A 26,535-nucleotide genomic window follows, 5' to 3' on the forward strand; every position below is an offset into this window, starting at 1 on the left:
ACGCCAGGCCGACGCTCTACCACTGAGCCAACCAGCCAGGGCCAATCTGATAAGATTTTTAAACTATGCTAGTATCCAGTGTTGGCAGACATGAGAGAAACAGATCCATCAGAACACTGTATTTGAACATGGATATGATCAGTCACAGAGTCCTATGCAGAGCAAAATAAGAAAGCAGCTAGCTCTGTGTGGACTGACATGGAAAGTGCTCTCAGACATGCTGAGTGGGGGAAAAGTTGCAGAAACACGTGGAGTGTGATTACATATATTAAAAGACAAACTCAGGAAACATTCTGTATCCGAACACACTGACAAATGTAAATCTAGAGAAGGCCTGAAGGTGCCCATGCTAGAACGACAGTGGTGAAAAGAACTTGAGCTTTTTATTCTAGGATCTTATACTCTTCAGATCCTTTAAAATGAGAATGTATTTGTGTATCATTTACATAATGGAGGAGAAAAAAGAAACCTTTTTAAAATAGAAGAAAAAGAGGAAAAAGTAAGAGAAAAGAAAAGAAAAACACTAGTTCCAGCACCAAAGGGTCCTAGGTTTGAACCCTAGCTTTGCTTTCTGTCAAACTCTGGGCAAATTAGTTCAATTCTCTCAGCCTCAGTTTCCCCACCCATACAATGGGATGTGAGCAGGAACCAATCTCTTAGGTGATAGGACTTTATGAGAGAATGCAAGTAAAAATCTAAGCACGGAGCTTGCAGAGAATAAATGCCGCAACAACAGGAGCCATGATAATATTCCACCCTCCCGTTCCGCTGCTCCTCAGACTGACCTTTCTTTCATCCCTAGCCTTTCCAGTTCTTGATCTCAGCTCCTTCCCACCTTACTACTCTGTCCCCAACCTCCCCACTTAAACCAAAACCTCTTCCCTCTCCACCATCCCAACCTCAGGGATCTGTCAGGATGGACCAGAGGATGGTCCCGCTCCGTAACCAACTCCACCGCCTGGGAGAGGGCGTCGAGCCCTGAGAGCTGCAGCTTTGTGCCCAAGCTGGACTCCTGCACAGCAGCCACCACAGCCTCCACGTGCTGGTACAGGAATCTGTGTGGACCCCACAGGGCTTTGGCCATTTCTGAAATTGATGAGGGAAAGGCAGTGGCTTAAAAAAATGTGGCACCTGCAAGATGGAAGTCCTTCAAGGTCAAGCCCACTTATACTATTATACTTCAATACATTATTCGTTGCTGTAGTTTGCATTCCATTACAATTCTGTGTAAAGCACTTAACAGTCAAACAACGAAGAAGAAGATTCTCTGGAAAATGGGCCCTCCTTTTTCAGGGATACTGAAGAAAGGCACCCATGATTGATTAGATATAATCAAGGCCAAAGGAAGGAAGATGGATATATGCTTCCAAAGCATTTTCCTGTGCAAACATGACCTTACTCCACTTTCCTTCTACCCTAATTACTCACTTCTCTGGGGACCACCCAGGACTTTTTCCAACTTCTTTTCCCTCTCCTCCCAGCACTGAACTCACCCCTGGATGTCTCCTTTATCTCGGGGGACAGAGCCATCCCCTCAGCCACCAGAAGCTGGTTAAACAGCTGCGAGTCACTCTGTGCCTTGATGGGTTCAGTTTTCCCCTTGGCAGGCTCAGCCTCTGTTTTACGGGGCTCAGCCTTGGCTTTGGGGGACTCGGTCTCTTCCTCTGAACACCTGGCCTCTAGCTCGGATTCCTCTTCTGGATCTGGGGTACAGGAGTAACTCCGTGAGGAAGATGAGGCGCTTGCTCCGTCAGGTCGCAGCCGGTACTTGGTGTAGATCTGGGAGTGGAGCAGGTCACTGAGGGCGCTCCCCTCAAACCGATCACTGAGAACCTGCAGCAGACCCTCCGCCACCTCTATGGGCACGGAGATTTCACCGAGGGCCTTTTCATCCAGGGTCTGTCAACAGAAAGGAGTATGCATTTCAAGAACAAGCAGACAAAAAAGTTCTGGGGACGGTAAATGAAAGGGTGGCCACCTCCCACTATGCTTTGCAACCTTCTATATACCAGACCCTCACAGCGTTTGTCTCCCAGGACCCCTCAGACTCTCTAACCTATAGCACCAGTCTCCTCCTAAACACTTCTGAACCTAGAACTCTCCTGGACAATTCCACCCTGAATCCCACTTCTAACCCCACCATAAACCCCCTCAGGCCTGGAATACCTCATCCAGGTTCTCTCGAAGATTCTGAAATATTGGCTCTTGCTCACAGATGTCCAGCTTCTTGATGAAGAAGAGCAGCTCCCACCACTCAGCCTGAGTCAGGTGTCTCAATTTCTTCTGAGGCTCAGGCTGCAGATCCAGCAAAGAGTAGAGCCCATCCACGGGCTTCCAGTCCCAGGAGGGAAGTGCTGAGGATACACGCATCGGGGACTTAGCAGCCAGCAGGAATAGGGAATTTCTGGATCTCTTGGGGCAGCCCCTGGAGTGGCTTCATCCCAGCCCCTCCTCCTCTATTCACAGATATCCTGTCAGTGTCTCCTCCAAGGCTCACCTGTGCCCAACACAGTAGCCCCTGCTCCCTTCTCCACAGCTGTGGAAGCTGTGTCCCCAGCAGCTTTCTCGGGGCCCAGGATTTCTAGCATGTACCAGTGTACCCAGTAGGTGCGACCCGTCGCCTGCCAGAAGACCTGGTATGGAGGAAGACAGAGGGAAGAAGAGACATGGCTCACCCTCTGAACCCTGGGCTGTGCAGTCTTGAGAGGATATGCTGGGTCCAGACCCGGGGCATTCAGCCCTCAGGGCACACCTGGCTGGGCTTGGGAAAACCACAGAGCAAAAGGCTCCCTTCCCCAGGCAGGGGACGCCTTGCCTCTCATCTCTTCCTAAGCCTGACGGCCTCTGCCACTACTGTCCCTCCTGGCCAGTACCACCAATACGGGGCAGGGTGTCTCCATACATCAGTTCTGCTTCTGGGATGAGTCTCTCCTGGACCTCACAGCCTGCCTACTCCCACCAGATTTTCTCAGTCTTCCCCAAATGCCTCCCCTTCAATTGCTGGTCCCCCTTTAATCATCCTAGTTTCCTTGGGAGTTTTCTCCTTGGGTGTCCAGCCAGAGCCCCCAACATGGAAGCCCCGCTATGTGTCCCACCACCATGCGCTCCCTCGCTCACCTGCACGGGGGGCATCCCACTGTTGCTCTGCTGGAACTCGCCCTCGTCCCCAGCACTGATCTCCTCGTAGTCGTCCAGCATGCGCACTCGCATCCCCGGCACCAGCGTCTGCTGCACATACTTGCCATAGCCACTCTGGCTGGAGAATTCATACCGCTGGCGGAAGGCCCGTTCTTGCTTTCTGGGGGTGGCAACAATGGTGGGGAGTAAAAGGCTGGAGCCGGAAACGCAGGGCTGAAAGATGGACCGGGATGATCGGGGCGACGACGTGGCTCTTTCACTGAGGTTCCGGGCCCAGCCCATGCTCCGCACCAGCTCCGAGATGAGGCTGCCCACAGCCATACTGAACTCCAGCTCCCGCTGTCCCCGGCTTTTCTCCTGGGCGAACTCCTCCCTTGGGGACAGGGAGCCTTGGTCTTCAGCCTCTGGCTCTGGTCTGTTATTCAGCTGATCCAGCAGGGAAGTGACACACAGGTAGCGTTTCACCAGGGAGAAGAGCAGCTTTCCTGGGATCTGTGGGACACAGTGTGTGGCATAGGTTTATCTCTCAGCTGTAGCCCATCTCCTTTCCCCTCAACATCATCCTCTACAGAAAAATATACATAGCTGTAGCTCTCAAACTGTGATTTAAATTTCTTTTACAAGAAGTCTTTTATTTTTTTTGAGGTGAGAGGAGCAGAGATTGTGAGGCACACTCCTGCATGTGCCCCAACCAAGATCCATCCCCCACCCCTTATCTGCTGCCGATGCTCAAGTCAACAAATCAACTGAACCATCCTCAGCGCCTGAGGCTAATGCTCTTTGACCAATCGAACTATCCTGAACTATCCTCAGCGCGGGGGTGGGGGGGTCATGTTTGAACCAATCAAGCCACTGGCTGTGGGAGGAAAAGAGGGAGAGAGGGGGGGGGAAGCAGATGGTCGCTTCTCCTGTGTGGCCTGACTGGGGAATCGAACCCAGGACATCCATACGCCAGGCCGACACTCTATCCACTGAGCCACCGGCCAGGGCCAAGGAATGTCTCAAAACACAGATTCCTGGGTTCTAATCTTAGAAGTTTGGAGTGAGAAGGAGGGCATGAACCTTCATTTTAGCAATCTCCCCAGGTTCTGGTGATGTAGTCCTGAACCATTTCCAGAAATGATGCCCCAGGCCTTGAACAGCATGTGTCCCACAGCTGCCAGAGTACCTGAGGCAGATGAATGCCCTCAAAGGCCATGCAGTGCTCCTCAGAAGACATGGTCTCTGCAAACAGCTCCAGCAAAGTACAGCGGCTGTCAAAATCCATGTGCTGCTCGATGCCATCTTGCTGGCTCAGTGACAGAAGGACGTGAGCCCGACTCCCTGTAATCCACACCCAATCCGTATCTTCTCCTCAGTCCCCCAGACCTTCCCTCTGCCTTTCCTAGACTCCCCATCCCCTACCCCAGGCCTTCACTTTGTGACTGAAATCCACAGTAACTACATTTTACATGGCAGCCTAATATAAAATACATATACATAACCGAAACACGTATTTCATGCTACAAAAGTTACCTTAAGGGCTACATACTAATATTTTACATTTTAAAAAAACGTTGGTTATAACTCACCAAACTGGTTTCACAACCAACTAATGAATCTGAAGCAGCAGTTTCAGAATATAAACCTACCCCATTCTGTCACTGCACTGAGAACAAATAAACCGGGTTCTATCATCTCATCCTGTACAGACTGATAAGTAATAGCCTATGAATCTATTATTTCCCTCTGTGTTGCATTGGTATTACACAGTTGGGAAATCTTTCTTGTCTCTGTTCTCACTCCTTATGGCCCCATTCTCTCCAGTGCTTTCCTTCCTCCCCTGGCTGCCTCTTACCAGCGTTGTGGGCTGCCAGAGCCTGTAGCATCTTGCCCGCACTCCGACAGATCTGAGGCTCAGGGTTGCACAACATGTGCATGAGCAGGTCTAGGGCTCCTGTTTCTCTGAAGACCCCAGTGAGGGGCTCGATGCTGGCGTAGGCACTGAGCACGTGCATAGTGTGGAGCACAGCGGCTGTGGGGCTCGAGGTCCCACCTCCTGCCAGCTGCCTGGCAGCCCTCTGCACCAGCACCCGCACATCAGCCTCCATCTCTCCTATTGCCACATCATCCAGGCCTCCTGGATCTCGGGTGAAGCTTCTTGAACCCCCAGCCAGTCTGCACTGAGGTCCCTTAGATAGTGTCCACTCACTTAACAGCATGGGGCAGTTGGCACAGACCTCGGAGGCTGACAGCCACATGAGGATGTGCTCTGCCTTGCCCTCCTCTACACCCACCCTGCCCACTTCCCCACACTTCAGGACACTCCATCGGACCAGGTATTCAGGATGCCCATCATGCCCAGGACGCTGCTGAACAAGTTCTTCAGGATATGCTTGCAGCTGGGGTCCCAAGGGCACCATGAGGTCCCCAGGGCGCTGTTCCCCCACCATCCTGACCTCCTGGAACACACAAGCAGAAAGACCAAGGCACTATGGGAAAGGGAAAAGGCTACATGGAAGGGGTAAAATCTTCAGGATGGGTGGTGATCGGTAGGTTGAATGAGGAAATTTAGAGGCCAAGCAGAAAGGCTATGAATAGGATGAATTAAATAAAACTTGAACATACTCTGAGATTTATAAGAAAAGGAGAATGGGCCCTGGCCGGTTGGCTCAGCGGTAGAGCGTCGGCCTAGCGTGCGGAGGACCCGGGTTCGATTCCCGGCCAGGGCACACAGGAGAAGCGCCCATTTGCTTCTCCACCCCTCCGCCGCGCTTTCCTCTCTGTCTCTCTCTTCCCCTCCCGCAGCCAAGGCTCCATTGGAGCAAAGATGGCCCGGGCGCTGGGGATGGCTCTGTGGCCTCTGCCCCAGGCGCTAGAGTGGCTCTGGTAGCCACATGGCGACGCCCAGGATGGGCAGAGCATCGCCCCCTGGTGGGCAGAGCGTCGCCCCTGGTGGGCGTGCCGGGTGGATCCCGGTCGGGCGCATGCGGGAGTCTGTCTGACTGTCTCTCCCTGTTTCTAGCTTCAGAAAAATGAAAAAAAAAAAGAAGAAAGAAAAGGAGAATGGAGTGGAAACAGTTGAGGATGAAATGATCAGATTTAAGAAATGGAAGAGGTTATGAGAGAGATGAGAATAAGCAAGATAACAAAAAGAGTTGACAATTAAGTAGGATAGTCTGGGCACGGTGTCTGAGGGACAGAGATCAGGACGCAGAATGACACGGATGAGGAGGAAGGACAGCAGCATGGGAGACAGCGGGGCCAGAACAAGTGAGGAAAGTCAGGCAGGGGGGAGGCCAGTCAGAGGGTATAAATGACAGGGCAGAGCTGAAATGTGGATATGAAAGAGTAGGCCACGGCAGACATAGAGAATAAATATGAAAGCAGGCTGGGCTGTGGACTCCAACATCCAGATAGCTGGATGGGAAAAGCGTTTGAGGACTGTGAATGGAGGAGGAGTCTAGGGAGCCAGATAAAATAATGGGAGAAAAAGACCAGACTCCATCCTTCACTTATTCTACACGTATGCTGACAGTCTAAGTCAGACAGACACAGATGGAGGTAGTAATCACGGAGTTGAAGAATAGGGAATGAGGTCAGGAAATGGTGGAGAGGTAACATAGTGCAGATTTCAGAATCAGATCATGTGACTCTGAATTCTGGCCCCTTGATTTACTATGTGTGTAGTTGTGGACAAGTTACTTAACCTCTGAGTCTCGGTTTCCTCCTCTGCAAGATGGTAATAATATACCTACCCAAACTCATGAAGTAAAAACTGAAGATCACCTTTGTAAAGCACTTAGAACAGTCTCTAGCACATAGTGAGTGCTCAGTAAACATGATCTAGTACATATTATTTTTCTTAGATGAAGAAGGTAGGGGCCGTCCTCAGATAAATGGAGCATTATTAAAGTAGAAGACTGTCAGGGGTAGAAGGGTGATGGCTATGGGGAAAAGCAGAGACATAAAGCAGTGTGTGGGCAGCGGGGAATGGCAAGAATAAGAATGGAAGGTAAACCCACGATGAAGATAATGGTGATCAGGGAAGGGGTCATGTTGGGGTACAGGGACAGTAGATGAGTGTAGAAAAAAGGTGTGAAGAGGTGGGGAGATACAGGATATGGACCCCACGGAGGCAGGGGTCCAGTTACCAGGGGGGTAGGACAAGGCTGGGAGGCAACCAGTGACACGGCGACCAACAAGTGATGACGAGGGTGGAGAACTAGAACAATCGGATAGGCCTAAATTTGGGGGGATGGGGTAACTGTAAGGAACGATAAAATAAGGTGAGGTGAGGTTTGGACGCGGGGATACGACAGCAGGTAGACGCAGGTAGCAAGATCAGGCCCAAGCTTGCAGACCAGCAGGGCGGTGCAGGAGACCAGAAGGGCGTTGGGGGGCGCGGTGAGCCGCGGTGGGGGGTGGGGGGCGCGGCCCAAGAAGTCTGACAGGACCGGGCGAGTCTCAGGGAGCAAGATCTGGCTCCAGTCGTCAGTCTCCCACAAGCACTGACGAGTAAGGGACCGGGGAGGGACAGGGCAAGGACCAGGTCCGCGCAGAGCTCTCCTCTCACCTCCCACCGCCCGGCTCGGCCCTCGCTGGAACCCCCCAACCGGTCCCGCCGTGCTGGCCCCGCCTCCTCAGCAGCTCCCTTCCGGGTCACACAGCGGTTGCCCGCCCTGCCGGGCGTCTACGGGTCCCAAAGCGGCCCACCGCCGAGCGCGGCTGAACCGCGCGCAAGTGGAGCATGCGTAGTACCCACAGGCCGCTGCGTTTCGGGGACGCACTGGAGGCGGAGCCCGCAATCGTGGTCACGTTGTTCCTGTCTTTGCAGCGGTAGGCAGTGCTTTACATCTAGTCAAGTTTGAAGCCCCCTTCACCCCAACCTCGGCTCTCGTGCGTCTGCCTTCTTCACCCCCTGAAACCTAGTAACTCACACTCGCGCCCTAGGGCAGTCCTTGGGGTTTCAGTAGGTCACGTGGCCATGAGGTTCCCAAACCCCTCAGCAATGTTTTGGATTGGTTGAGTCACTTTCTATTAAAATTGCTTATCTCTGTGGTGACCTAAGCACCTACCTAGTATAGCCGTGCACACAGATATAGTCTCCAGCCCCACGAAGTGTTTCTTTAAATTAAATCGTACAGAGTTTAACAGCGCAAAGCACCCCTTAGCATTGCTGCTTTCACCAAGCTGTCGGGCTTCCTTCTCAGAGCAGCAACTTTTTGGGTTTGATTCAAGTTCATACTTCTACCCGTCCCTAGGTGGAAAAACACAGGCAGACCCCACAGTCTGTGCACAAAAATGATACATTTATTGAAAGAGTATTTTTTTTAATACAAAAGAAAGCTCTGTACATAGGACTGTGACCATGTCCACTATTCCTGGGTCAGCATCCCAGGGGAAGTAGAAACCACTGACATACACACCCCACATCCACACACACACATTCATTCATTCAAGCGCGCGCACACACACATACACACCCCAGCGCCACCAAGGAAGGGAAACACCAAGGTTGCTGCACATATAAATGCCACCTTATCCCTGATGCACGCATGTTCTCCCAAGGCCATGCTCACACAACACACATTATAAGCACTTTGCCTGATTCACTCACTGGGTCTGTCTTTTATGGGAAGGAGAGGAGGAATTAATTCATCAAGGTCTCCTCCCCAGGGTGGGGGAGTGGGGAGTGAGTGAGTGAGGGTGGTGTGAAACAAGAGCAGAGAAAAGGGCTGGGCAGTTACAGACCTGAGTCCCAAGCCCCCCCACTCTCTGGCCCCTGATTTGCCATGCCCTAGCCTTGTAAGCCACCCATAAGCCCCAGGTGTCTCCAGGAGAAAGCCCAGAAAGGAGACTTCCATCTTGGCACCCCAAATTGGGGCAAAACAGTAATGGGGGTTAGAGGTTAGGGGGTTCTCAAAATTGTTGGCAAATCATCCCCTTGATAACTCGGCTGTGCGTAAAATCTTTCCCCACCCCTTCACCTAGTCCCAGAAGCAGGCTCGTTCCTACTGAAGGCAGTCATAGGGTTAATAAAACTCGACTCCAATTACTGCCCTGTTTGGAAAAAGCTTCCCTTCTGGATATCAGTGGTGAGGGTGGGCTCTGACACAGGGTAAAAGACCCTCCCCGTGTTGGCCCACCCTGAAGGTCTACCCCAAAGGGGGCAGAGGGGGGTGGGGCACGGCCCCTGTACAAATTACATAAATACTGAGGTTACACTTAGAAAAATAAAGTCATTTTCTTCAAGGCTTTTTGTCTTAATTTTAAAAAGTTACAGTAGCTGCTCACTCCCTGGGAGAGCTGCCCACTTCCGGCTCCCCTATCACTGCACTCAGCCCAAGAGCTGCTCCCATTTTTCTGACCCCCTTTCCTGTCTCTCATCCCCTCCCAGACCCCACCCTGCTCACTGCAACTTGGGCCCCAGGCAGCTGCAGGCCCGGGGAGCACAAGGCTGCAATGCCCATGTGTGTGGCACAAATGAAGTCAGTTTCCTGACACACACCCTCCCACTCCCACCCCCACATTTGGTCTCCCTCTTCCCTTTCCCTAGCAACAGCCCTAGAGGGCAAAGAGGCTGGGAGCTGTGGGTCCCTCCCACCCCGTTAGGGCATGGCCTGGGGCCCTCCCCCGGCTTTCTCCTGGAAACAACCCAGGACCGGGCAATCCCAGACTCTCCCCACACACTGGTGAGCCCCAAGCTCATGGGGTGGCTCTGTCCCCAGAGGCCCAGCCAGTTCTGGGGAGCCCCTGGGCTCCCCAGGGAAGGGGAGCTCGGGTAGGGAGGGGGATGAGAAAAACGCCATAAAAATGTTAAATATTTTAAAAATATATATTTATAGATTTGTTTTCACTTCGTCTCCTCAAATAAAAAGTTCAAAATCCACTTTAAGTAAAGCAGCTGGGAGGAGGGGGAAGACAGGGCGAGGGAACAATGATGGTCCCCTCCGACCCAGGAGCCCCTGGACTTCCTAAAGGAGCGGCAAGGCAGGGCAGGCGGCCCGGCAACCTGCTGCCTGCGCAGGCCCAGCCACTCGGGAGCTGTAGGGGCCTCGGGCCTCGGCCTGAGGGAAGAAGCCCCATCTCCCCAGCTGGCTCCCTGAGGGGCAGAAGGAGGGTTCTACTGACCCAGCCTGTGGCAGACCTAGTGCTGACGTGGGGTCAGCAAGGAGGCTGGGCAGAGGACCTCAACTGCTTCCTCTGGGGGGGGGGGCACGGTGCCTAATCCCATAGAGATCTGTTGTGGGAAGGTGGGCACGGTCCCACTGGGAAAGCTAATACTCATGGCAAACATGGAGCCAAGCTGGCAAGGGGAGTCCGAGGAGGGAGGGCAGCCCCACCATCAACAGAAATGGAAGGTGGAGCCAGAGGAGGGGAGAGTGAGGGAGGACCGGGTGGAGGGTAGGCTGCCCATTTCTTTGGCTGGAGTGAGAGGGCTCAGTCCTGTGGCTGCCCACTGCTCCTCCCTGCCTCCCTCCTGCAGCCCGTCAACATGTGTGTAAAGAAAACGTGAAAAGGCAACAATAAATAAGTGGTGCCATCCCTTGGGCCATCTGTCCAGGGCGGCAGGGCGGATCAGTCACTCTTGGTGCTGTGGGCGGCGTCCAGGTTCACCACCTGTAACTCGGTGAGGTTGCTGCTGCTCCCGGCCTGCTGTCCTATCACAGCCATCTGGAGGGAAGTGGGTGTATGAGGAAATGAGGGCAGGAACTATCAGCCAGCTCAGGCTCCTCCTGCTTGCCAGCCTTCCCACTACAGGTATGACCAGGAAAACAGGCCTCCGGGCTAGGGATCTTAGCTCTGACCAACTGGTAATGGAATCTCCGAGGTAAAGATAAAGACGGGGCTGGCAGGCTGGGATAGAGTGATAGGGGCTCCCACCTACCTGGTGAAGCTGAACGGCAGACACAGGGATCTGCACCGTCCCAGATGGCGCTGTCAGGAACACCTGGGGGACACCACCTGCGTCAGAAAACAAGACACTCATACTGCTTGCTCAAGAGAAACGTCCGGTTATTGGAGCCGTGTTGATAAGTCACAAATGACTGGGTGAGTCTGATGTAAGTACCCTAGGGTGAGTACCCAAGTGTGTGTGTGGGTGTGAGTGTTTAAGTGTGCATGCAAGTGTCCAAGTGGACAAGCATGGGTGCCAGAAAGTGTACACAAGCATCTGTGTGTGTGTGTGTGGGGGGGCATCCTAATCTGTGTGTGGAAGGGGGTGTATATATCTAGGGGGAATGGCATTTGAGTGTGTGTCTGTGTGCGTGTAAAGGAGGCAAAGATCCTTCTTTCCTCAGCCCGACCCCCGACTCACCTTGCTCCTGGACCTGGCTGTGGGACACCTGCATGGTGGATGGCGCCTGGGAGAAGGCATTGAGCACGGTGAGGCTGCCGTCAGCCAGGCCCGAGGTGGGTGCATACATCACCGCATGGGGGCTAGGGTACATCATGTGGCCGCCCACAGTTGTGGGCACAGATGATGTCATGATGGTGGCAGGCAACGTCACTAGCAAATACAGACACATGTCAGGGAGACTGACACTGGTCCCTAGTGATATCTCCCATCCCACACCCGGAATTCCAGAACCCTCTTGCCATTTCCCAGGTCAGACCCAGGTCAGAGCTAGACAAGACTCGTTCTTCTCCGTCATCAACTAAAAAAAGCCTTATTTTTTTCTTGACTATAACAGCACCAGCCTTTAATTGTATTCTACCATGTCTTACTACTTGATTGTCTATCTGCTAAATTCTCTATTCCAAGACTTTAAGGCAGGGGTCCCCAAACTGCGGCCCCCTGAGACCATTTATCCGGCCCCCTACAAACTTCCAGAAGGGGCACCTCTTTCATTGGTGGTGAGAGGAGCATAGTTCCCACTGAAATACTGGTCAGTTTGTTGATTTAAATTTACTTGTTCTTTATTTTAAATATTGTATTTGTTCCCGTTTTGTTTTTTTACTTTAAAATAAGATATGTGCAGTGTGCACAGGGATTTGTTCATAGTTTGTTTTTTTTTATAGTCCGGCCCTCCAATGGTCTCAGGGCAGTGAACTGGCCCCCTGTGTAAAAAATTTGGGGACCCCTGCCTTAAGGTCCTGGGAAAAACAAAAATTATATACGGAGCCTGACCAGGAGGTGGCAGTAGAGAGAGCGTTGGACTGGGACATAGAAGACCCAGGTTCGAAACCCCAAGGTCGCCAGCTTGAGCGCGGGGCTCATCTGGTTTGAGCAAGGCTCACCAGCTTAAGCCCAAGGTGTTTGGCTTGAGCAAGAGGTCACTTGCTCTACTGGAGCCCCCTAATGCAAGGCACATATGAGAAAGCAATTAATGAATAACTAAGGTGCCGCAACAAAGAATTGATGTTTCTCATCTCTCTCCTTTCCTGTCTGTCTTTCTATCTGTCTCTCTCTCTCTCTCTCTCTCTCTCTGTCACACACACAAAAAATTTTTTTTAAATTACATACAGTGACTGACCCACCTAAGGAAACTCAGACACGCCTCCCCTTTTAGGGAGCTCCATTATCCCATTTTTATTTTTCACTCCTCCTCCCTTTTGTTCAATGTGTGGCTAACAAATGCATCTTTTAAACAAGCACTCCTCAAATGTGCATAAAGTCACCTGGGGTTCTTGTTAAAAATCCACATTCTGATTCAGTGGCTTTAGGGTGAGGCTTAAAAGTCTGCATTTCTGTTAAGCTCCAGGGTGATGCTGGTCCTCCATAGATTATAACAAGGTTGTAAATAACAAGAACTTAAAAGAAATTTTATTTTGAAAGTGTTTCATCATTTCTGAAATGACTCGAGACACTGAGGGAAATGATTGCTACTCCAAACCTGGAATGCCTCTCACAAGGAGACAACTGCTCTATAAATCCTTCCTAGTAATTAAGCAAATGGGAGTCTTTGGGCAAGTAATTTCTGCTTTCTGGGTCTCAAGCTTCTCATCCGAATAAGGAGATGGGTAGCTTCAATGATCCCTAATTTCTCTCTAGAAGCCACAGCCCTACTGCAGGGCAGAATTCACACCCAGTCATCCGCTCCCGACTTTAAGGATTAGGATAAGGGTTAAGCCAAAAGCCTTAGTCTCCACTTAAGAAATTCTCTGAGCACCTACTGGTAGGCCTCAACAAGGAGACAGGGCAGGGAAGTGACAGAGCTTCGAGCTATACCTGTCCCGCTGGAGGAGGTCTGCGTGAGGTCTGTGCTGCTGTCGCGAGAGGGTGATGCTTGCTGTGGAGCCTGGTGCACCTGAATGGCCTGCACTGGGACCTGCTGGGCCACTGCCCCACCTGTGAGACACAGAGACTTACTCATGCTCTGTCCTACCTAGCCACCAACTGCACCAAGCACCCTCAAACACCTCCATGCCCAGGGTCTGGCACACTGTTCTCCAACTCCCATCACTTTCTTGGGAGCCAAAGAGGCCCTTCCTGTCCTAAATTTTGGTCTCCAGAGACTTCTATACCCTGCTCTTGCCCTTCCCTCCTCCTGCTGCCCCCACGCCTTTCCTCTGCCCTCTTCAGGGAGCTGGCATTGACGCATCAAGGACATGATCTACCCTTTACTCAAGGTAGGGAAGTGACAGAATGTCTACTGTCCCTGTGGCCCAGGGCTGGGTTGGCTGGCTAGACAAAGCCAGAGCATATGGTTGAAACTTACTGACAAAGACAGTAGGGGTCCCAGTGGGGAGTAGCATGCTTGCCAATGGGACATAATAGGCTCCTCTCAGGTCCTGGCCCCCCTGTTCACCCTTCTTCTGAGCAGGGAAGAGGTTCTCCTTGTGCCAGCCCTAAACCCAATCTTGGCATGCTCAATTTTCCCATTGTGACTCACCAGGCATGAGGGTAAAGCTGGTAGGCAGCTGCATGAGGCCACCAGAAGAGACAGGGCCACTGCCTGTACTCTTCAGCACAGTCCCGTTGGCACTGCTGACAGCACTGGGGCTGACACTAGCAGACACTGGTGCCAGGTAGTTGGTGATGGGGAAGGAGGGGCCGCTGCTAACTTGCATGGTGGTAGAGGTGCTGGGCGCTGTTTGGATGGTGGAGGTGGTACCCGGCAGGTTCGTGACTGTGAACACTGGTTTCAGTGAGTCCTACACCCAGAGATGAAACAGTGAGCCTATACTAGATCGTGCCCCTGCAGAAGTTTCATGTGGATTGACAGCAGACTGGAACCAGTATGCTTTGGTTCAAATCCCAGCTGTCATTTATCTGATGCCTGGCCCTTGGGCAAGTTATTGAGTTGCTAAGCTCCAGTTTCCTGTCTGTAAAAACAGGAAAATATCTACCCCATAGATGTTGTAAAGAATAAATAGGTTAACATACATAATAAACTTAGAACAATGTCTGACACATATAAAGAGCAATAAGTATCTGCTGCCCTTATGAGGATGAGGATAATGTCACTATCATAATTCCCTGACTTCTCTGCCCCAGTGGACTGTGGCCATCACATTGGCTGGAGAATCAGGACACATGGGGTCTGTTTCCAGCTCTGGCAATGACCATTTGTGTGACCCTGGGAAAATCAATTACTCTTTCTGAGCCTCCGTTTTCCTCTAATGTAAATACGAGAGGGCTGGGCTACCATGCCCTCTTTAAAAGGGTCCTTCCAGCTCAGATTTGCCAGGTTTCTCAGATAGGGACCGAGAGTTTTTCAGGGAACTTGGGGTTTGAGAATGTATCCATCCAGTAAAGTTTCCTGGGAATAAATGAGCCCTACTACTAAAAGTTTGAAAATTATTATAGATGCCAATAAGAGGGGGGAGTCTAGAGCACTAACTTTCCCCTCAGGGAAGCTTTGTTTCTAGAAGGGGAAGGCGGAAAAGGAGCTGAGAACCAAGCTCAGAGAACTGAGGGGGTTCAAATACTGGGGGTTGATCAGCGCGGGATGTTTCCTAAGCGGACGAGTTCAAAGCCCCTGATTGGTGGAGGCGTTGCTAAGGCAAACAGTGCTGCTGCCTCCAATTGGCCAGTTAGTGAAGGGCCACCCGGAAGGTGGAGTTCCCCAAAGTAGGAAGGAAGCCCCGCCCCCTCTCCTTACCGGGAAAAGGAAGGGGGAGGCGTAACTAGGGCCGGCATCCCTAGCAGCCGGGAATACACTCCCTAATGTGCTCAGGTCCGGACATCCTGAAGAGGTAGGTGGCTGGCTAGTAAGGTAGTCTTCAGCCCAGTCAGCCAGCCCTCCTGCAGACGGTGCTAGGTTCCCAGTACCCTGGAACCCATGAGTGCTCACTTCCTACTCCCCGGTGACCCGGCCTGCCGAGAGGGCAGGGCTAAGCTACGCCCCCGCCCCCAGCGGGCAGACAGCTGGCGGGAGGAATGCAAGGCCCTTGCCAGGCAGCCGGGCTGCAGGCGGGAGGCCGGCGTGGAGCCGGAGCGGGCCTTATATGGGCACGGAGGCTGCCCGCTTATCTAGTGGGCCGGCCTCCTGTCAGGATAGCGAGAATGGACACCTGTCCTCTAGGATGGGGGTACTAACCCGGCCCCATTCCACTCGGTGGGCACCTTCCACCTGTCCTTGGTGAGGGAAAGGGACGCCCTCCCCTCTCTGCCGGTCAAGTCCCTCCCCTTCCTTTCCCTCAATAGGAGACCCAAACACACCTTGGTCTCCCCACTGCTGTCGGACTCGGACACCTGGTAGGTGAGGTCTGTCTCTTCAAAGCCTGTGGCACTCATTCTCTGGTCTGTGGTGGGGTCTGAGCGGGGTGGAGAGTCTGGCGAGTTGAGGCAGGTCTGAATCAGTGCCTTGCCAGTCTCACTGGTGATCATGGGCTGCAGTTTGCGAGTGGCAAAGGTATACACATGGCCTGTCTCACTGGCTACCAGCAACAGCACCTGTGTCCCTGTCAGCGTGGACAGCTCATAGGCCTGGGGATAAGGGGGAGGAGATAGGTACATCAGCAAAACTTTTTATTGCTATCTTCTTTGGGAAGTAGGAAAGAGAGGTAGTATACAGTGACTTCAAAACCCCCACTTCCATAACGACCTTCCTCTCCAGTGACTATAGGGGAGGTTCTATCAGGATAGCTGAAGGTGAGCTAGACTCTAGAGCAGAAAAACCCCATGTCCCCTCTCTGAGGAGCAGCCACATTGATTTGCAGAAACCCCAAGCAAATAGTTACAATGCCCTGGTGATAGAACATATAACCTAGGTGGACACGGAGGGCTCCAGGTAGCTGCTCCTCACTACAGCTTGGTATCCAGCCTCCCATCCACTCCTCACTGTCACAGGAACCAGGACAAACCTGCTACTATACCGGAAGTCACAAAAGACACTAGAGATAATGTTTAGAGTTTAGGAGCCACCTAAACTCTGAAATATCCCATGTTTCTTCCCAGAAACTGCACAGGTGCTAACCTGTTGCCATTTGTCCTTCTGCCCTAGAATTCTGTGCTACCCTTTTTTTCTTCCTTTGTCTTGATACAACAGTGTCTGGAGTGATGGAAAACAGGGGCTAGCTTAGCAGCTACTACTCTGCCATAAGCCCAGGAAGGGGACCTTCAAGGATGGCCCCATAGATGGTATCCTGACTTCCAACAGTTTCACAAACCCACCTTGGAAACAGCTCTGACTTATATATGGGACAGATATAAACACCAGCCAATGGTCCCAGGACTTTAGCTTCTTGTTTCCCAGTTCCTGTGCTTCCATCTCATCCCATATTTTCTACACCTCAAGACAACTCTTTTCCTTACCCCATTTCACAGGACAACCCGCTAGAAGAGGATTATCTAGGTACCTCTGCAAACCTCCCTATCTTCCCACCAAACCTACGCACAGATTCTCCCTAGGGCTGGAAATCCCACTTGTCCAAAAGCCAGATGATCCCGAAGCCTGTCCTCCAGGGAGTGTGCGGGCTTCCAGTGGATGCATGGAAGACACATGGCCATGGCAGGACTTGTTTGGCCCCTGCATCAGTTTTCCTGCCTCGCTCTCTTACCTGGAGCTCTAGAGCCCCATTCCATCATCAGCCTCGCCTGTCCTTCCAAGCCAGCAGTACTAAAGTGGTGCCCACCTTCCTCCCACACATGCTCCTGCATTGTTGCTTCGGCTTCCTCACCTTCATTCCTTCTCTTCTGCTCTTTGATTTTAGGGTGCCCTTCCCCTAACACCACTGGACCCTGGGTTTCGTCAACCATCTCCCGGCAGCCTCGCATTACCACTACTCACCCCTTCGCTCTGCAAGGGCCCTGTTCCTCTCTCGCGCCCGTCACTCCCACCTTGGCGCCTTTCTCCTCATTTCCGGAGGTTCGCCACTACTCCCCTCTACCCACATTTCCCTGGCGGCCCCTCCCCTTATACCCTCCCGGGGTAACAGGCATCCCCTCCCACACACCTCCTGCCGACTCGCCGCCTCTCACCTCCGGCTCTGCTCTGCCTTCCTCCCGGGCTCCCCCTGCGCGTCCCCACCCTCCTGCTTCCCCGTGGCCGGCCGGCCGGTCTCCCGGTCCGGTACCTTCTTCATGATGCCCGTCTTCCTCTTGCTGAAGGTCGTGTAGCGCCGCAGCTTGTTGTCGATGAACTCCATCTTGATCTTCACGCGGCCCCGAGTCTTCTTACCCGGCTTGGCCCCGCTCACCGCGCCGCTCACTGGCCCATAGCCCCCGGTGGCCGCCGCCGCCGCCTCGGGCCCACCGACCACCATGCCGATCTCCATCTCACTTAGGCTTCGCTTCAGGCCGCGCCGCTCCGCGCCCAGCTCCTCCTCCTCGCCCGACTCGGAGTCGCCCTCGCTGCCGCTGTAGAGGGCCCCCGCGGTGGGCGCCGGAGTGGTTGTCGCTGCTGCTGCTGCAGCCTCCCGCTCCAGGCGACCCGGCCCGAGCCCCGCGCCGTTCCCGGGGACCCGGCCCCCGTTAGCCCCACGAGTCCCGCTGCCGCCGCCACCTCCACCGCCCGGCCGTCCCGTCGGGGTCCGGTTCAGGCTGCCTCCCAGGGCCGAGCCCCGGCCCAGCGCCGCCGCGGCCCCAGCTTGGCTCGGTAACATGGCGCTCAATGCAGGAGGGCGGATAGGCAGTCAGCGAGGAATTGGAGTCGCCGCCGCCGCCGCCGCCATCGGCTTCCCGGCTCAACCCGGCGTTCCCGCTGTTGCTGGTGCCGCTATCGCTGTCGCTGCCGCGAACCCGGGGCCCCTGCACGCCCGGGCCGACCTGGGCCCTCACTTTCCTGCCCCTGTGGCCCGGGTTGCCCCAGGCCGCGCGGAGCGCCCCCTGTCCGTATGCTACGGCGGCGCGCCCGGCGGCCGTCAGCGTCCCCCCGGGGGCAGAGGCTGCTGGCCGCCGCGGGGACGGCGGGTGGAGGGGGCCGGGACCACGCGCAGGCGGCGAGGGATCCCCGACCCTTCCCCCCCCATATAAAGAGATACAATGTTTCCTTTTATGGCGAGGCCGCTCCTTATATGGTGAGCCCCTGCGCCCCCGCCCCATTGGTCCACTGCTCTGGCACCTCCGTTCCCCATTGGCCCACAGGGGGCGCCTATTTGCATAGATATCCCGAACTCGCTGCAGTCATTCGGTGTCAGACGGCGACTCCGAAAGGGGAGGAGGCGACGCCTCTTAAAGGAACTGGAGAGGAGGTACGACTCCACCCCCCTGACCAGAGAATGGTAGAAAGAGCTGGGAGGGACCTGCAGGGAGGAAGCTAGGAAGGGACTGGAGCTCAGTCTCGCGGAGAAAAAGGAGCAGCTCTGGGAGCCCGGCACTGGAAGGGGTGGGAACAAGCACGGGGCTAGTTCCTGAGCGCATTGTGCGGGTTGCAGTAAATGATGTAATACAGTAAATACAGCCCAAATTCCACGAAGTGCAGGGATTGGAGCATTTACCCACGCCTTCCTGAGGGAGGCAGTTACTGGCTCTGCAGCGGGGACTGGGGTCTCTGTTGCCAGACTCGTCGTCCCCTCACCTCTCTAACCCTCCCCCCCCCCCCCCCCCCCCCCGCCCTCGACTTCCTTTCTGTTTCTCTTTTCGAGGCGATGACACTTTCCCACCAGGCCGGCTCTCCAGTCCTCATTCATCATCTTCTGTACTGCGGGGTGAGGGGTGGTCTTTGGCAGAGGTACAACTGAAAAAGGCCGGAGAGACAGTCGGCCTCCCCATCCCAGAGGGGGGCAGGGAGGGGAGATGGAGATCAGTGAAGACTTCCAGCTGCGGGCTGGGCTGGGGGAGGGGTGGTCCCAGGGATAAAGCCCACCCCTCAGACAGACCGGCGGCCTGGGAAAAAAGTATAGCCGGGCCAAGAGTGCAAACAAGCAAGCGAACACACGCTCTTCTCTAGAAAGCCCGTAGGAGATGCAAGTTAGAACCAGGGTGCTGCAAAGGCCAGGTTCAGAGTATAGTTCTCGGTCTTGGCTGCAAGGTAGTGAAAAGAGCTTGGGTTTTGCTGTTGCAGATACTATTCAAATCGGGAATCTTTCTCTTTCTAGCCCCCCCCCCCCCCCCCCCGTACCTGAAACAAGTGTCTGGCGCCTCTCTAAACTTCATATCCCTCATTGTTGCTACCCATCCCATGAGGTTCTTAATGCAACTTTAATGAGATGAAGACTAAAGCCCAGAGTAAGTGGTCAGTGAGGAGTTAACAGAAACTACCTGGAGCAATCACTGCATCCCTGGGATAAACATCCTCTTGTGTTTAATAGAATGGAAGAGGGTGATGATTCCTACCTTAAAAGTTGTGAAGATTAAGTGGTAGTGAAACGAATTTAATGTACTGCAACCAGCATTTAAAACAAATGGGTATCACAAGGGTAATTATTGTTGCATAAAACTTTTGTTGCATTTTTAGATTGAACCATATAAAACTGCCGTTTTATAGGTCAAAAAGATGGGATAGGTGGATTTGATTTGGTTCAACATGTGTATTGAATGACAAGGTCAACTGCATATCCTACTGTGCGTCATAATCCAAAAGCAGAAAGACTGAAATAAAGTATGTTCAAGTGTTTTGTGAGATATGTGTGTATTTACACATACAAACACACCTATATTAAAAACATGGACTTGTTCATCAAACCCCTAACTACAGGAATTAAGAGCCCTCCTCTTCCCCACTTCCCAATCGTTTTAAAGAATGTTTTTCTTTTCCTAATTTAGTCGACACAACAGGTAGTTAAACATATGGAATGTGTTAGCTCAAGAGGAAGAGCAGGTCAAATAGATAAATAGGTTCCAGAAGGGCTTCGGGGGCCACAGACGGTGCTGGGACTGCGGTTCGTCTGAGGAGCGGTTTCACAACCACAAGCCTGTGGCGCATTCCTGCCTGGGGTGAGAGCCCTCGTTCAGACACCCTCGGCAGTGTGGCACTCCAGAGGACCACTGCTGCCTGCCACATCCACAGGGCAGTCAACAGTTCTCAGCTGCCTTTCTGACGGGCTGCCCTGTCTCCGCTCTCACCCAGTCCCTCTGCCGTGCGGGCCACGGCGCCTTCACCTGCTTGGGACGGCTTCATCTTCTCCGCCCTTTGTCACCGTTGGGACAGGGGGGACCAACACCCACACTATGTTGGATAACTGCAGGTTCAGAAGCTTGAAACTGTTCATGTGGATCAAGTCAAAATCAAACACTGGTTCATAGCTGTGTTTTATTTTTCAGTAACAGCGTACATTCAGTATGACTTTGTGTTCATTTCAGATGTACAACATAGTGGTTAGATCACCATATACTTTACATAGAGGTCCCCCAGAATAGATGTGTTTTGTTTGGACTATTTAATATTTCAAAATCAGGTTTTACATAACAATCTGAATATCCAGCTTCTCTAAAAAAATTGGAAATTTGCCTCACCTGTGGTGGTGAAGTGGAGTGAGCGTTGAGCCCTGGCTTGCCGGCTCAAGGCATATAAGAGAAGCAACTACTATGAGTTGATGCTTCCTGCTCTCCCCTCCCCCCTTCTGTCGCTCGCTCTCCTCTAAAAAATAAAAAATCAATAAAATATATTTTAAAAATTGGAATTTTTAGCCACGCTAGTTCAAAGTGCCTGCAGCAGCACTACAACCTAGGTAGAGCTGAGTTGAACAGTAGCCACAGGAGAGGTGTCTGCCGTCAGTTCACTGCAGACTCCGCACAGCCCACTGAGCTCAGATAAGCCCCCTGTCTGGCCTCTCTGGAATGTGAGCTCGGAGCTGCTCTGATAAGGCGGAAATCACAGTAGTCCCCAGGAAGGTGGGAGCTCACCCCCCACACCATGGAGCACCCCCAGAAAGGGCATCAGAATTCCAGCCAGGGCCCCTCATACCACACCATTCCTAAACCGTTCTTTGTTTCTTTCTCCTGATTTTTGTTTTTGTTTGTTTGTTTTTACTGAGACAGAGAGAGACTCAGAGAGAGGGATAGATAGAAACAGACAGACAGGAACAGAGAGAGGTGAGAAGCATCATTCATCAGTTTTTGTTGCTACACCTTAGTTGTTCATTGATTACTTTCTCATATGTGCCTTGACCATGGGGCTACAGCAGACCAAGTAACCCCTTGCTTGAGCCAGCGACCTTGGGTCCAAGCTGGTGAGCTTTTCTGAAATCAGATGAGCCCGCGATCAAGCTGGTGACTTCGGGGTCTTGAACCTGGGTCCTCTGCATCCCAGTCCAATGCTCTATCCACAGTGCCACCATTTGGTCAGGCTCTTTCTCCTGATTTTTATCACTCAAATATCAGAACAAGAATTAAGAATGCTTTGAAAAATTACTGTCACACCTGGCCTGTGGTGGTGTAGTGGAAAGAACGTCAACCTGGAATGCTGAGATCGCCAGTTCGAAACCCTGAGCTTGCCTGGTCAAGGCACATAGGACAAAGCAACAAGCAAGCAATGAACAACTAAAGTGAAGCAACTATATGAGTCTACACTTCTTGCTGCCCCCCTCCTCTCTCTGTAAAATCAACAAATAATTACTGTCAATCAAAAATAAAATTACTGTCAGGCCGGGCCAGGCAGTGGCACAGCAAATAGGAGCATTGGCCTGGGACACTGAAGACCCAGGCTCGAAACCCCGAGGTTGCCGGTTTGAGCGTGGGCTCACCAGCTTGAGCGCGGGGTTGCCGGCTTGAGCGTGGAATCAGAGACAAGACCCCATAATCGCTGGCTTAGGCCCAGGAGTCACTGGCTTGAAGCCCAAGTTTACTTGGCTTGAGTCCAAGATTGCTGGCTTGAGCAGGGGGGTCACTTGCTCTGCTGGAGCCCCCCAGTCAAGGCACATATAAGAAAGCAATCAGTGAACAACTAAGGTGCCGCAACTATGAGTTGATGTTTCTCATCTCTCTCCCTTCGTTTCTGTGTCCCTCTTTCTCTCTACCTAAAAAAATAATAAGGCAACTATCTGCTTCTCTTCCACTCCCTGTTCCCCTTCCACAGCCAGTGGCTCAACTGGTTCAAGCATAGACCCAGGCGCTGAGGATAGCTCAGTTGATTTGAGCATCAGCCCCAGAGAGGGGTTGCCAAGTGGTTTCCAGTCGGGGCACATGCAGGAGTCTATCTCTCTCACCCTGTTCTCACTTTAAAAAAAAGTTACTGTGGCCCTGGCTGGATGGCTCAGTGGTAGAGCGTCAGCCTGATGTGCGGAAGTCCCGGGTTCGATTCCCGGCCAGGGCACACAGGAGAAGCGCCCATCTGCTTCTCCACCCCTCCTCCTCCCCTTCCTCTCTGTCTCTCTCTTCCCCTCCCGCAGCCGAGGCTCCACTGGAGCAAAGATGGCCCAGGCGCTGGGGATGGCTCCATGGCCTCTGCCTCAGGCGCTAGAATGGCTCTGGTCGCAATGGAGCGATGCCCCGATGGGCAGAGCATAACCCACTGGTGGGCGTGCCGGGTGGATCCCGGTCGGGAGCATGCGGGAGTCTGTCTGACTGCCTCCCCGTTTCCAGCTTCAGAAAATTACAAAGAAAAAAGTTACTGTCATGAAAAGTTACTAGCTCTAAAACTTTTTATTTGGAGTTAACCTTTACATATGTATTCTTCAGATAGAAGCAAAGAGGTCTCAATTGTGATGGCAGCACTAAAGGGAATGGAAAGGAAAAGAGGCTGTGAATCGGTGTGCCTAGGAAAAGTCTGGAAAGCCATGCTCCGAACGGTAATAATGTTTACCACTAGAGAGAACCAAAGGGACTGGCAGAGTGTATCCTCTGCTTTATACAAGTCTGGCCTGACTTCTTCCTTGATAAGTATTACTTTTATACAACTTTTTCTCCCTTAAAGTTAAGCAAGTATCGAGACAGGAAAGAGGTAGAATAAGTGGATTTTGGTGACCAGCTGCACAGGGAGGGGAGTACACAGAGAGGAGGACTCGTGATGGATTGAGATTTTGAATAAGGGTGGCTATCCTCCCAACAGTGGTACCATTAATGGAAAGAGAGAATTTGGCTGGAGGAACAGGTTTGGGAGAGACTCCGTTTGGGCCCAGGGAAACACGCAGAGGAAAATGTCCTGTAGGAAATGGGGAGCGTGTGTCTGGAGCTTGAGGTAGAGGCTGGAACCGCAGCTAATGCTTTGGAAATTGTTCACACTAAAGGGCCAGTTAAAGCCACATGAGGTGAGATGAGATTCCTGCAGGGGAGAATGGAGAGAAAAGGTCGGGGCCAGACTCCAGGGGAAGAGCCATTACTGGGGCAGGCAGAAGGAAGCCTCAGCCGGGGCTGGAGAAGGCCTGCCCAAAGAAAGTAGACGTGGCATACCATCACCGAAGTCAAGAGAGAAAAGTTTGAAAAGGCAGATGTGGCTAGCAATGTTAGCCGCTGCAGAGCGGTCAAGGGAGACCAGGAAGGGAAGAGGATTAGTGTTAATGACCTTTAAGAGTAGTGCCTTCCCAATACTTCCAGGTACAATCCATGTTAAGGAATCAATTTCACATTGCAATCAGTGGTGAATTGGATTTTCGCTCCCGGTTCTTCACACTCTGTATTAAACAGTTAGACAGTTAGACATCCACGTCCTTCACCGTGATTGTACAGAACCCACTACTGCGGTTGATGTGATGTGCTTTAGCCAATAAAAACTTAACAGACTTGTGGTTTTAAAAGTGCTTGCATGATCTGGCTTGACCTCTTGGGCTCCTGCTACCACAAGAGAGCATACTCTGAGACCACCAGGGTGACCCAAACCAGTCCTACAGCCTAGGGCCAGGCCCAGCTGAACTCAGCTGGGTCCCACCAAGATCAGCTGAACTTTACAACCTCCAGATCCATAAGCATGGAGAAAAGCCAATTGTTGTAAGTGACTGAGATCTGAAGAGTTATCAGGCCCATCATCCCATAGCTAACTAATAACCCAGTATACACAAACGTGTCAAATATTACAAAGAAAATGTTTAAAAAGGTAGTTTCTGTCATGTTTCATATTTTAAAAATGCTGGTTGCAACCCAGTTTGAAAAGCACTGCTTTAGAAAAATGGTTTCTAGGCTTTTTTTTTTCACTCCAACACACCCGCGAGATGTAACATCCTGTATATCAACAAGTAAGTGGTTCAATTACTAGCTGTGTGACTTTGGGGAAACTACCTGGCCTCGTAAGCCTGTTTTGTTTTTTTTTAAGTGAGAGGTAGGAGGGAAGGCAGAGAGACAGACCCTGCATGTGTCCCGGCCAGGATCCACCTGGCAATCCCCCTATGGGGTGATGCTCTGCTCATTTGGGGACGTTGCTCCGTTGCTCAGCAATCGAGCTATTCTAGCACCTGAAGTGGGGCCATGGTGCTATCTTCCACACCTGGGGCCAACTGGCTTGAATGAGCCATGGCTGCGGGAGGGGGGAGAGAGAGAAGGTGGAGGGAGGAGAGAGAAGGGGGATGGGGAGGGGTAGAGAAGCAGAGAGTTGCTTCTCCTGTGTGTCCTGACCGGGAATCGAACCCGGGACTTTTTTTTTTTAATATACTTTACTTATTTTAAAAGATTTTTATTTATTCATTTTAGAGGAGAAAGAGAGAGAGAGAGAGAGAGAAGAGGGGAGGATCCGGAAGTATCAATTCCCATATGTGCCTTGACCAGGCAAGCCCAGGGTTTTGAACCAGCGACCTCAGTGTTCCAGGTTGAGGCTTTATCCACTGCGCCACCAAAGCTCAGGCCAAACCCAGGACTTCTACATGCCAGGCCGACACTCTACTGCTGAGCCAACCGGCCAGGGCATTTTTTTTCTTAGGTTTTTATTTATTGACTTTAGAGAGGAAAGGATAGAGAGAGAAAGAGAGAGAAAGCAAGAGGAGAGAAACAGGAAGCATCAACTCCCATATGTGCCTTGACCAGGCAAGCCCAGGGTTTCAAACCAGCGACCTCACTGTTCCAGCTTGACGCTTTATCCACTGCGCCACCACAGGTCAGGCCTAAGCTTGTTTTTGAATCCATGAAATGGGAACAGTAACATCCAGCTAGCTACCAGAGTGGTTGCAGAGACGAAATGAAACAATGCGTATTAAGTGCTTAGCAAAGTGACTGGTACAGAGCAAGTGGTCAATAAATACTAGCTGTTATTTTCATTACCGAGAAATGTGGTGAGGGCCAGAATGAACTAGGGCAGTTTCAGAGTTAAGGACTCATTCCTTTAGGATGGGGAACCTGGGACTTAATAATTCAATAATTCCAGGTTACTGGAATAAGGTAGAATGTAACCGATGACACAAGTCTACGTAAAGAATAGACAGGAATCGTATCAGCCAAGGGCCCTGCACCAGTGAGGCACTAAGCATCGTCTCTGCTCACAACTACCACTCCATCTCCCTGCCCAAGTCTTAAAGCGATTCATAGACCTGAATCTGTCGTTAACTACCCCTCCAGTCCTACTCTAACCTGTCCCCCCTCACACTTCCACCCCCCCCCCACCTGAGCAAGAGGACTAGGCCAGCCAGCAGAGAAAAAATAGGTGGCAGTCAAAGACCAACGCACAGGGTCCTATGGACTCGAGGTGGCTTTGCCTGGTGAGCCCACATTCTCAACTGCTCCACAAACCAGAGAGAAGGACCAGTGACTGCCAGTTATTCCCACCCACGACTCACCAAACCCCATAAAGGCACACGGCCCCTTCTAACAAGCAAGCGAAGATTGGGAAGACGGGGCATGAGCCATGGGCCACGGCAGAGAATGGGCATCAGAAGCAGGTTGTAAAAAAGGCTTCTTTATTGAGAGCAGCGAGTGTAAAAATAAAAACCAAACAAACAACAACAACAACAATAAAGGTGGGAGGCAGGGGTGCCGCCTCCCCATCTCCTCCAGGGCACAGCCCTCCCTCCCAGGCCCACCCGCCCCACGCCCCACGCTGCAAGTACATACAAAAGCCGCCCATGGTGCATACAAAAAGGGCGGGTTATATAGTGTCAAAAGCTCCTGAAAACTCCTTCATCTGCCAGGCACTTAGGATGCGGAAAGGAGAGGCGGGTGGGGAGGGGGCACGGGTCTGGATCAGCGTGCACAAGTCCATGCGGGAGGACACACTGGCTGTGTCCTCTGGA

At 52.2% G+C, this 26,535-nt stretch overlaps 2 protein-coding genes and 1 non-coding gene across 4 annotated transcripts in view; 1 reads left to right on the forward strand and 2 right to left on the reverse strand.

Moving 5' to 3' along the window:
• Nucleotides 1–7,850, reverse strand: part of CUL9 (cullin 9) — a 41,860-nt gene extending 34,010 nt beyond the window's left edge. The window contains exons 1-8 of one of the 2 annotated variants that reach the window (XM_066359368.1): nucleotides 7,694–7,850; nucleotides 4,976–5,579; nucleotides 4,307–4,461; nucleotides 3,118–3,630; nucleotides 2,498–2,633; nucleotides 2,167–2,354; nucleotides 1,494–1,899; nucleotides 900–1,086 (exon numbers count right to left, since the gene is read on the reverse strand). In XM_066359368.1, the coding sequence (XP_066215465.1) occupies nucleotides 900–1,086; nucleotides 1,494–1,899; nucleotides 2,167–2,354; nucleotides 2,498–2,633; nucleotides 3,118–3,630; nucleotides 4,307–4,461; nucleotides 4,976–5,570 (2,180 nt within the window). In that variant the 5' untranslated portion in view covers nucleotides 5,571–5,579; nucleotides 7,694–7,850. The remainder of the gene's footprint in view (nucleotides 1–899; nucleotides 1,087–1,493; nucleotides 1,900–2,166; nucleotides 2,355–2,497; nucleotides 2,634–3,117; nucleotides 3,631–4,306; nucleotides 4,462–4,975; nucleotides 5,580–7,693) is intronic. The other variant, XM_066359369.1, reaches the window with a different exon arrangement.
• A 565-nt stretch (nucleotides 7,851–8,415) lies between these two features.
• On the reverse strand, nucleotides 8,416–19,507 carry SRF (serum response factor). Its single transcript, XM_066359371.1, has 7 exons — nucleotides 17,584–19,507; nucleotides 15,728–15,994; nucleotides 13,956–14,217; nucleotides 13,292–13,411; nucleotides 11,438–11,629; nucleotides 11,009–11,085; nucleotides 8,416–10,794 (listed from the first exon to the last, which is right to left on the reverse strand). Exons 1-7 carry the CDS (start codon nucleotides 18,109–18,111, stop codon nucleotides 10,699–10,701), a joined length of 1,542 nt encoding a protein of 513 aa, XP_066215468.1. The 5' UTR covers nucleotides 18,112–19,507; the 3' UTR covers nucleotides 8,416–10,698.
• Nucleotides 19,508–22,624: 3,117 nt separating this feature from the next.
• On the forward strand, nucleotides 22,625–22,700 carry TRNAI-GAU (transfer RNA isoleucine (anticodon GAU)). Its single transcript has one exon. It is a non-coding gene; the product is annotated as a tRNA-Ile (tRNA).
• Nucleotides 22,701–26,535: the final 3,835 nt, after the last annotated feature.

Source organism: Saccopteryx leptura, chromosome 1 (assembly GCF_036850995.1).
Source record: "Saccopteryx leptura isolate mSacLep1 chromosome 1, mSacLep1_pri_phased_curated, whole genome shotgun sequence".
NCBI lineage: Eukaryota > Metazoa > Chordata > Mammalia > Chiroptera > Emballonuridae > Saccopteryx > Saccopteryx leptura.

Excerpts from the sequence above, each read along its gene's own strand:
- SRF (XM_066359371.1), bottom strand. The coding sequence starts at position 18,111 with ATGTTACCGAGCCAAGCTGGGGCCGCGGCGGCGCTGGGCCGGGGCTCG. Across the intron at positions 15,995-17,583 it reads AGACGGGCATCATGAAGAAG|GCCTATGAGCTGTCCACGCT; the intron begins GTACCGGACCGG and ends CCTTATCCCCAG. Across the intron at positions 10,795-11,008 it reads CTGCCGTTCAGCTTCACCAG|ATGGCTGTGATAGGACAGCA; the intron begins GTAGGTGGGAGC and ends ACTTCCCTCCAG.